The sequence below is a fragment of the Lynx canadensis genome, chromosome B1 (genome assembly GCF_007474595.2).
Source record: "Lynx canadensis isolate LIC74 chromosome B1, mLynCan4.pri.v2, whole genome shotgun sequence".
NCBI classification, from domain to species: Eukaryota; Metazoa; Chordata; class Mammalia; order Carnivora; family Felidae; genus Lynx; species Lynx canadensis.
In genome coordinates, this window is record NC_044306.2 from 201,531,453 (window position 1) to 201,541,955 (window position 10,503).

Sequence of the window (10,503 nt, forward strand, 5' to 3'; positions counted from 1 at the left end):
AAGGAAGGAAGGAAGGAAGGAAGGAAGGAAGGAAGGAAGGAAGGAAGGAAAGAATTTTAAGAAAAGCAAAGAAATAGCTAACCAAAAGTCAAAGGATTACCTTTGGGGAGGTGGGTAGTAGGAGGACTGAAATAAGAAGAGACGCACCAGAAGTTCTGGAGGTGTTGGTCTGGTTTTACTGCCTCGCCTGGATGTGTATATGTGCATTTCTTTTAAAATTATACGTTATGGGGGGGCGCCTGGGTGGCTCAGTCGGTCAAGCGTCCGACTTCAGCTCAGGTTATGATCTTGTGGTTCATGGGTTCGAGCCCCGCATCAGCTGTGCTGACAGCTCAGAGCCTGGAGCCCGCTTCGGATTCTGTGTCTCCCTCTCTCTCTGCCCCTCCCCTGCTTGTGCTCTGTCTCTCTCTCTCTCTTTCTCTCTCTCTCTCTCTCCCTCTTAAAATAAACATAATAAAAATAAAATTTTAAAAATAATAAATAAAATAAAACTATACATTATGGTAATTATATATATTATACATAATATACACATAATATGTTATATGTATTTCTTATATAAATAAATAGTACATATATACATATACTGTTATGTTTACAGACACTATTCAAACGTTAACAAGAGAAAATACAAAAACGTGAAAAACAGAAATGTAAAAATGAAAAACAAAAATCCAAATTCACACTTTACCTGTAACAGCTCCCCTTACACAACCCAGATCACACAGCCCTAAGTCAAGGCGGCATGCACAACATGGGGAGGTTGTGGGTTGCGGCAGAGATGGTCCGCTCTACGGGAGCCCGTTCTCCCCATCTGGGCCGTAAACTAGGGTCAGCTGGGAAGTGGTCCACAAGCAGAGACCACGCTTCCCAGCTTCTGTCACATCCCAAGGCAGCATCGGAATCCTCGGCAAGGTAACGAGAGAAATACCATTCCAAACACGCCAGCGGGGCATGTGAGCGAGAGCCCCCTGGGCCTTCCGGCCCGTCCCAGCCAGCCACACCGTGCAGCCGACAGCGTGACTCCAGCCACTCTGCATGAAATGGTAGAAGCGACCGGACAGCCCTGCCCGAAGGTCCGAACCACTGTGACGGGTGAGTGTGAGGGTCCTAAGCCATTACGTTTGGGGTTGTTTCGAACACAGCCACAGAGAACGGAGAGATATCACTTCTTTGTAAGTCACACTTTTAGGGGCAGCTGGGTGGCCGAGTCGGTTAAGCGTCCGACTCTTGGTTTCAGCTCAGGTCATGATCTCACAGTTCGTGAGTTAGGGTTGTTAAAAGAGAGACAACGACGACAGGCCCAGGGCGGAGTCGCTTGTGCTAAGCCCACATCGCCAAATGGAGAAACTTAATTAGTTTCGGCTTCTCCCAGCTGTGGAATCTCAATCCAGTCAATCTGGAATCTCCTGGTCCGCACCAGCGAGCCCATCGGCCTGAAAGGTCCCTGCCGTCCCCTAAGGGAAGGTGACCTTGACCCCAAACAGCCCACTCTGCTAGTAACTTCCTTGTCTGGCCCCCTTCTGCCTCCAAAAATCCTTCATTTTGCACGACTCTTCAGAGCTCCTTGCTGCCTGTTGGGATGCTGCCTGACTCATGAATCATCCAATAAAGCCTGTAAGAGCTTCAACATGTACTCAGCTGGATTTCATTTTTAACGGATTGCTTGTGGGCCAGATTTTATTTCTTCTCTCTTCTATTTGTAATTTATTGTTTTCCTTTTCAGTTGGTCAAGCTTCTGTTTTATTCTCTCTAGTCTTTTCGTTTTCGTCAGTAGTTACTTCCTGGGATTTTTTTTGCCCGGATAATCATGAATAAATCCATATTTCTTTCTTGGAATATCAAAATAATCGTTATACTTCGCCATCACCCAGAGGGCTTTGTCACCTGTGCTCCGTCCTCTTTCTCTCAAACAAGATAAAGCCTGTGAACCGCGTTAACATCCCCACTCTCCCCATCCGTTTCCGACAACCTCAGGCTTCAGTTCAGGTCTCGGAGAAGAAGGCGGTCTGTGCTCCTGTGGGCCAGCAGGGCATGAGCGACAAAGAGGGAGGAGCGCTGTCAGTCTCAAAGTCCTTAGAGGCAGACGCCAGCCAGGGTCACCATCTCCCTTAATGCCCCAGGAGGGGTGCAGCTCCAGTGTCCTGAGAGTCCTGCTGTCCTTCTGACTTCTCAGCCAAGCATGAGATGGGATGCGAGAGCAGGAAAGGTAGGTTGCAGGGAGGCCACCTGCTTTTGGAGTTTTGGTGGATAAGACATTCTAAAATGCTCTTCTGCTGCACCCAGAGGCTGCACAGATTAGAACAAACTTGCCTTTCAAGGCATTGCTGAGCTTGCAAGAATGTAAGAGAAATCCCCAAAGGTGGCCAGAAGAGGGGTGAATAATAAAACCAAATGCACGAGCAAAGAGCAAATCCAGACCTACCAAGAGCAGAAATATGGGGGATGAGAAACTATGTCCGGGAGGGGTTGAACCAACCATGCCATTGAAAATCTTCCAACTCGTGCAAAGCTACCAGTTTGTGTATCCTGATTATAGGTGGAAAGAGTTAATAAAAATATAAATACAAATTTGGAGAAAGAATTCTGCGAATTTGCAATTATGGGATTGCTCTCAACTATCTGGAGGCTTGTGCCCAACAGACACAACCACAAATCTCTGCTGGAGTAGCTCTCTCAGCCAAACCTATTAGGATTCTCCCAAATTAAGTGGCTCAGTTAGTTGGGTGTCCGACTTTGGCTCAGGCCATGATCTCACGGTTCCTGAGTTCAAGCCCTGCATCAGGCTCACTGCTGTCAGCACAGAGCCTGCCTTAGATCCTCTGTTCCCCCACCTCAAAAATAAATAAATCTAAAAAAAATGTATGTTATACACATACATGGAAACAAAACACCATGAATGAGTCACAGAAACCAAAAGCAACTCATATTGGAATTATCAAATGAAAAATATAAAATGACTTTTTGTGAAATATTTCAAGAAAGGGAAGGTGACTGAAGAAACAAAAGACTATCAAAATTAGCCAGGCAATGTTCACAACATCCCTGGACTCTACCCACTATACGCCAGCTGTGACAGTGACAGCCAAAAATGTCTCCAGGCGATGCCAATTTGTCCCTGGGGGACAAACCACCTGCACTTGAAAACAGCCTGTTCTGGAGCAAGGTACAGGATCAGATACTACAGAAAACAGATCACTGACCAAGCGGCAAAACACAACATTAACATTTTGAACTAATATGGGATTTTGTCAAATCTAAAAAGCCGTCAGTTTTAAGATTTAGCCTTCTTTCAGGTAATGCTAAGAATGAGAATACCCTACAATTAAAGTGTGAATCATTTTTTTAAATCACAGAAAATTAAAGATGCAGCACAATTTCGGAGAATTTAAATGTGAAAACAGGTTGCAGGGACAATCTGTGGAAAATATTACTTTAATAAAACAAAAGAGGAAGAAAAAATTGGCCAGGCAGACTTGGGGCGGGGCGGGGGGGAGGGGGGGGGAACCTTTCTGAAACTTCAATTGCTACGAATGATATGAGTCTAACCTCTGTGCACCGAATCAAATATCTGCATACGTATTGCATACGGGTGCAAAACAGTGACAGAATTACAAGAAGTGAATAAATCCATCAATATAATGAGATAATTGGTAGGTGAAGCAGACAAGTTAATGAGGTTATAGGAAATTGAAAAATGCTATTAATGTCTCTTTTCATTCGTTTAGCAAATGATCAAAGACCTTAAGGAGAGAGCGGAAGCTCATGTTGATACCCGAAAGAGCCCTGTTAACCTTGAAAATAAAAACGGCCAGTTATTTTACCAGCAAAAGACGGGTTTTTTCGGGACTAGCAGAGAATTGCAACCAGCACAACCAACCAGTGGCAAAAGCATAGGTGAGCGTGCACAACAAACGAGAGGAACCCTCTTTTAGAGGAAAGGGGAACGTAGGAGGGCTGTTGTAAACACAAAGTCCATTGGAGTAAACTGGGAGTTTGAAGTGTAGCGGCTTCTCATTGGCTGGACTGTTGCTAGGGCGAAGTAAGCCCTTCTTCCTCCTGCTAAGGATCATAAAGCAGCGGCCAAAGTAGAATCCACCTGCAAGGTGCCTTGTGTCTCTTCCCGTTGGATTTGCTATTAACAAAGAGGGCGTGGGGCGCCTGGGTAGCTCAGCCGGTTAAGCATCTGACTTTGGCTCAGGTCCTGATCTCGCGGTCGTGAGTTCCATCAGGTCTTGATCTCGTGGTCTGTGAGTTCGAGCCCCGCGTGGGGCTCTGTGCTGACCGCTCTGAGCCAGGAGCCTGCTTCTGTTTCTGTGTCTCCCTCTCTCTGCCCGTCCCCCATTCGCTCTCTCTCTCTGCCTTTCAAAATAAATGAATAAATGTTAAAAAAAAAAAAAAAAAAAAAACATCTGTGTGCAAGTTTTTGTGTGGATGCCAGTTTTCCAGTCATTTGGATAAATACCAAGGAGCACAATTGCTGGACTGTATGGGAAGAATATGCTTAGTTTTGTAAGAAACGGCCAAACGGTCTTTCACCGCAACCGTGCACCATTTTGCATTCGCCCAGGCGATGAATGAGAGCTCCCGCCGGTCCACATCCTCACTAGCATTTGGGGTTGTCAGTTTTCTGGATTTGGGCCTTTTTAACAAGGCCGTAGTGGCATCTCATTGTAGTCTGAGCCATTTATTTTTATTCATACAAAAAACTTACGAGCTAGCTGCCCTGGATATATTAAGGAAGCCCAAAAGTTGGATTTTTAGTAGAGCAACTGTAACCGCTTTTTTTTAAAAACCCAGATTTTTTGTTTTGACAGAGCTGAAGAATGGAACCGGCCAACAAGGCGAAGGGCAGCGTAGACATCAAGTTTATTAGGGAGAGAATGAAACAAAAGAAAAAGCCTCCTGTTACCGGGACGGGCTCCTTAAGGAGGAGGCCTCAGAGAAGGAGGCTTCTATCAGTTAGTGGCCCGTCCTTTTGAGGCAGAGGAACCCTGCAGTTGCTGCACCAGGATACGGTTCCGGTTCCAGGCGGTTCGTTCCAGGGAGTGGGTATTTCAGAAGGTCCAGTACTTTCTGCTTCCTTGTGTTAACAACTTGTTGTTATCGCTATCTACCCAAGGTCAACCGGTCTCCTGTCTCACAACCAAAATATAAACAACCTGAGAAAAGTCTAAAATGTAAGGACTTTACATGTGTCTATGCTTGGTATTTACAAGACATTTTTGTGACTGCTTTATCTTTTCATTCTTAACTCTGCCATCTTCAAAACTAGGATTTGTGTCCATTTAACGGACAGGAAAACAGAAGCCCAAAGCGACCCACTTGTGCAAGCTGGATTCCTGACATTTTTACTGCTGCTCTGTGACTGGGTCAACGGGCTAGGAAATTAACTTATCTTTGCTGAAAATTCTGTTTAAAGTTTGCTAATGTGTGCCGAGCTCTGCCCAGGGCTTCAGGGACACAGAGCTGAACCAGAAGACACCCCCCACCCTCTGCCCCCCCCCCCCCCCCCCCCCCCGCCACACGGGGCCTTCAACTGGTAAGGTGTTCGGGCTCAACAAAACCTTCTTCACATCCACCGAGCTTTGGATCCCCTGGGACCTCAGGATGAACCACACTAGGTCTTGGACTCTAGAGTTGGGGGACTGAGGGGTGGGGGGTTCCTCTTGGTGAAGAGACACCCAGGCATTCCTGACTGCAATCCCGGAAGAACGGAAAACTACACTTAAAGACAGCTGCCAGGGGTCCGACTGCCCTACTAAAGAGGAGGGGACTACCACAGTCTGGGGATGTTCGTTTAGTGTAGGAAGATCGCGTTTATAACTTAAAAATACCCAAATCAGTGCTCACGGAGGCCGCCAACAAGAGGGCGCCCCGGGAAGGGCTCACCCCAAAACGAGGGATGCGGAGGGGCGCAGCACAGAGGCGGAAGGGGGAAGGGGCGATGAGGCGGGGCGCGAGTACGTGCGTGCGCGCTCGCAGCCGCGGTGGGGCGGTTGCCCCGCCCCCCATTGACGTGCGCGCGGCCGCACCTCGGTCGACGGGAGGCGTGGCCGTAAAGAGGCACGGCCGTGTCGCGAAAGGGGCCGCAACGCTCAGGGCGCTGGTTGACGGCTGGGACTCCATTTTGTTCGCGGCTTCTCTGCTCGTAAGTCGCTTGTTTCCGTGGCTTGTGCGAGGCGAAAAGTTTTAAAAGGGTAAAAGTTGTAAAGACTATTCTGGAACTCTGTTGGTAAGCCTAGCGAGTCTCCATTTTCTCTCCGCAGCAGACGTCGATACCGCGGTTCCGGAGAGGCGGGGAGGATGCGGCCCTTGGACGTCGTCGAGCTGGCAGAGCCGGAGGAGGTGGAGGTGCTGGAGCCCGAGGAGGATTTCGAGCAGTTCCTGCTGCCCGTCATCAACGAGATGCGGGAGGACATCGCGGCGCTGACCCGGGAGCACGGCCGGGCGTACATGCGGAACCGGAGCAAGCTGTGGGAGATGGACAATATGCTCATCCAAATCAAAACGCAGGTGGAGGCCTCGGAGGAGAGCGCCCTGAACCATCTTCAGAATCCCGACGACGGAGTCGAGGGCAGAGGGACCAAACGGTGCGAGAAGGCGGAGGAGAAGGCCAAGGAGATCGCGAAGATGGCAGAGATGTTGGTGGAGCTGGTCCGGCGGATAGAGAGAAGCGAATCGTCGTGAAGGAGGGCGGGCGGTAAGGCCGGGGGCCGGCGGGGCCCGATGCGGGTCCTGGTGGTTGCCAGACCCTTGGTTAATCTCCGACGAGACGTGTTTATAAGGGTCCACGTGGGGTGGAAGTTGGAGGCAGGAGAAATACAGGCGTGCTCGATTTTTACCCCGGGTGTGCGTAGCAATCTGTTAAAAAATCCTCTACGCTGCTGATTTGGGAAAGCCAGGTTTGGGAGTGTTGGGTTGAAACCCAAAGGCCCGGTCAGTAGGGTGATTGCAGAACCGTGATCGTAGAGGCCTTTAAGGAGACAAAGTCACAACAGGGGCCGTTGAGCAAGGGGGAATAGAAAGCGGATTATCCGAGGGAAGGGCTCTTACTGGACGAGTTCAGGTTTTGCTAGAAGACTGGAATGGGTCAGGGGGCCTGGAGAAGAGCTGGCGTCCTGCACGGTTAAAGGTGTGCCGGGCTTTGGTTTGTTTTTCCTTCAGGATGAACTTCTTAATGATGACTTTCTCCGATTGCGCTTTAGGTTAACAGCCAATGGATTCTGGTCAACTGATGGAGATTGGCTGACATCGTTGAGAAGCTGAAACCAGAGAGCCTTTTGTTTTCTCTCTCTCTCTCTTTTTGTTCCCCCCCCCCCCCCCCCCCCCCCCCCCCCCCCCGTCTACACTCTGTCCTCACTTACACTACGTTTCCGCAATGGTCTGTGGTTGATGACCTCAATATAAGTTTTGACTGTTCGATGTTTTTGTTTGGGAAGGTAACTTTTATTTGGAAAATGCTCTCACACGAGAATTAGGGCCTAGATTGTAAGCTTTACGCAGCAGTCACGTTTGTTCCTGGGCTTTGGTTATTTCTAAATTTTGAGGCGCTTTGCTCTTTCTTGTGTGACTTGAAAGCTCCCTGGGACTTTGAGTCTGTGTCACATGAGACGCAAGAGTTGGAGTTTTCCAGCTCTGGAGGTGCCCAAGGCGCTGGGTTACTTCTAGAAGAGTACTTCCTGCGGTAACTGCTAAAGAAGCTGAAGAAGGGACCAGACTTGGACTTGGAATGTGGATGGGGCTGATCTGGCTAGGACTTGATGAATCAGAAGAAGGGGTGGAGGAGGGTAGTGTCTGTATTTTGGGACTTTAATTTCTGTGTGAGACCAAAGGAGAAGAGATGTATTTTGTTCGAAATTTACATTTTATGTGGTACACTATCTGATGTAACTTGTCTGGTCAGTTTGTTTGGACAGCCCAACTCAGCTTTATTTGACGTGGAACCTAGAATAGGAGACAAGATCTTGGTATTCTGTACAAGATGATGTGATACCCTGATGCATCTCAGGGATTCTGGGCATAAAATGAAAGAGATACTTGCAAAGGCTCTTGAGGGGCAGGGAAAGGAAAGGAGGACTGTCTGCATTGGACCCTAAACTGGACAGGGACTAGGTATTTTTGAAGTTCATAAGTTGTCCTGCTCTAAGTTCATTTGAGTAGCAGACCCGACAAGCATTTGAGGTCAAAACCCTACCATGTGTAATAAAAAGAAAAAAAAAAAAATGACCATGTTAATAAAAGTATTCATTTGCTTGAAAAGACAAAAGACCTAAAAAAGTTATTGACTAAATTTTTTTTCTCTCAAAATGAAATCTTTTCCTTTGTCATCATTGCCAATTGGAGAATGAGTGTCTTAAGCTTCTGATCGTGGGGAAGATTTAGCTCCGCCTGCTACTATAGGAACTGGTCAGGGGAAGGACAATCTCGGTTCTTAGTGCAGGAAAGAACCCCTTAAAATCCTGTCGCCCCCGCGGCTCTCTTCAGACAGCCAGGCCAGAGTACTTTGACTCTTTTAACCTAGAAGATCGGCACGTAATTGTACTCTAGTCCTTGCATTAGCAATTTTAAGGGAAGCCGCAATTACAGTGGTGTGGTGGGCCACACACACCCCTCCCAGCCCCTTCAGCCGTGAAGGGCTTGCTCCCCAGCCGCCGGAAGTGCTGCCGACAGCCCTCAGCTGGTCAGTCCTTTTGAGAAGTTCCTCTGCTTAAGAGCTGCCCTAGCCAAGGCCAAGCCCCCTTTCCTGGGCGGCCCATGTCCATTGACTGATGGGCTGGGGGTCCGAGGGCTCTTTCCCTCTCGCTGCAAGTTGGGACAACTTGGAAGGGCGTCTCTCTCAGCTCCCTGCAGGGGGTCTGCTGAGGCTTTTGCTGGGTCTGCCTCATTGCCCCACTTCTCTGCCTCATCTTACTGGACCTTCCCTTCCACGGGAATGAATCCCTAATTTAACCCGCGATGTAATTTTCATCTTGGAGTCCGCTTCCTCGGAAGCCCAACGGATAAATGTAAAACCGCGGCAAACCGTGTCTCAAAAGCTACATACCATGTCTCTGGAAGCGTTAAGAAGCATTTCAAAGCAAATAACTGGTGAACGTGGCCTGGAAAGAGGAATACAGCTCTGAGGACGAGAGAATGAGAGAACTCTCAGGCACAGGGAACAGTGTGAAAAAAATGGAGGAAGTTCCAGATTTTCTATATAGGTTTTAACAGAAGTGGGTAGGATGGAATTATGAACGGAGAAGCAACAACCACCAAAAAAATTTGCGAAAACTAGGAAATTAATATTGGTACTAACTAGATTCCAGAAATTAATATTGGTACTAACTAATATTGGTACTAACTAGATTCCAGACTTTTCTGATTTTACCAGTTTCCAGTAATGCCTCTTTTCCTGTCTCCGGGTGCCACATTGCGTTTGGTTAATTTTAAAACGAGTAGTACAATGGCACAAAATTCAAAAGATAAAAAAAGTGGACCCATTCTCCCCATCTTCCCGAGGAAGGCAACGGTTTACCAGTGTCTTGTGTACCTTTCCAAATTATGCATGTTTGAGCATATACATAATTCTCCCCAACCTTGGGGGTTTTTTGAGTTTTTGTTTTTACATAGGTGGTAGTACACTGTATAACCTGCAAATGTCCTTTGTGTGTTTTTTCCACCTAAAGCTCTGGTTTGAAAATCTTAGCCTATCTAAACATCTAGACGCGCATTCTTTTCTTCAGCAGCTACATGGTGTTCGTTGTTTATCGTCCTACGAATTGTGAAGTAATCAGACAATTCTTAGAGGTTTGCAAACTTTAGTCCTAGATTACTTTCAGTAACTGCTTACTTCCTCTTCGTAAGCAACCACTAATTCCAGAGTCCCCAGCTCCTGAAGTCTATCCCGGATTGCTAGCAGTTGGAGGAGTAATTGAATCTCTTGCATTTTCTAAGCAAAGAATGTCCTAAGGAGCCATTCTGAGAGGCAGTCTTATGAGACTGTACAATCACATCATTGAGTACAGCCAAGGTTGCCGGAATTTTTTATTGTAGATCTGTAGGTCCTTTACAAGCCCCAGGTTCTCTGTCCTTTTCCCGGCTGTCCTTCAGAGCTCCGGTCACGGACAGCTGTGCAGGAAGGACCCCTGGGGTTGTTGGCCAAGTTCTCTACATTGCACAGCCTCCCTGAAGCCGGGACCTATCTCTGTTCAGGTGCTTCAGGTGTGACAAATGTCCTTTTATTTATTTATTTTTTTAATGTTTATTTTTTTTTTCAACGTTTATTTATTTTTGGGACAGAGAGAGACAGAGCATGAACGGGGGAGGGGCAGAGAGAGAGGGAGACAAGAATCGGAAACAGGCTCCAGGCTCCGAGCCGTCAGCACAGAGCCCGACGCGGGGCTCGAACTCACGGACCGCGAGATCGTGACCTGGCTGAAGTCGGACGCTTAACCGACTGCGCCACCCAGGCGCCCCTTAATGTTTATTTTTGAGAGAGAAAGTGCACAAGCGGGGGAGGAG

The 10,503-nt window shown here is 47.7% G+C and overlaps 1 protein-coding gene across 1 annotated transcript; it reads left to right on the plus strand.

The window, feature by feature from the left end:
• Positions 1–6,074: 6,074 nt before the first annotated feature.
• MRFAP1 (Morf4 family associated protein 1) lies at positions 6,075–8,280 on the plus strand. The gene is made up of 3 exons (XM_030314245.1): positions 6,075–6,151; positions 6,270–6,703; positions 7,209–8,280. Exon 2 carries the CDS (start codon positions 6,307–6,309, stop codon positions 6,688–6,690), a length of 384 nt encoding a protein of 127 aa, XP_030170105.1. The 5' UTR covers positions 6,075–6,151; positions 6,270–6,306; the 3' UTR covers positions 6,691–6,703; positions 7,209–8,280.
• Positions 8,281–10,503: the final 2,223 nt, after the last annotated feature.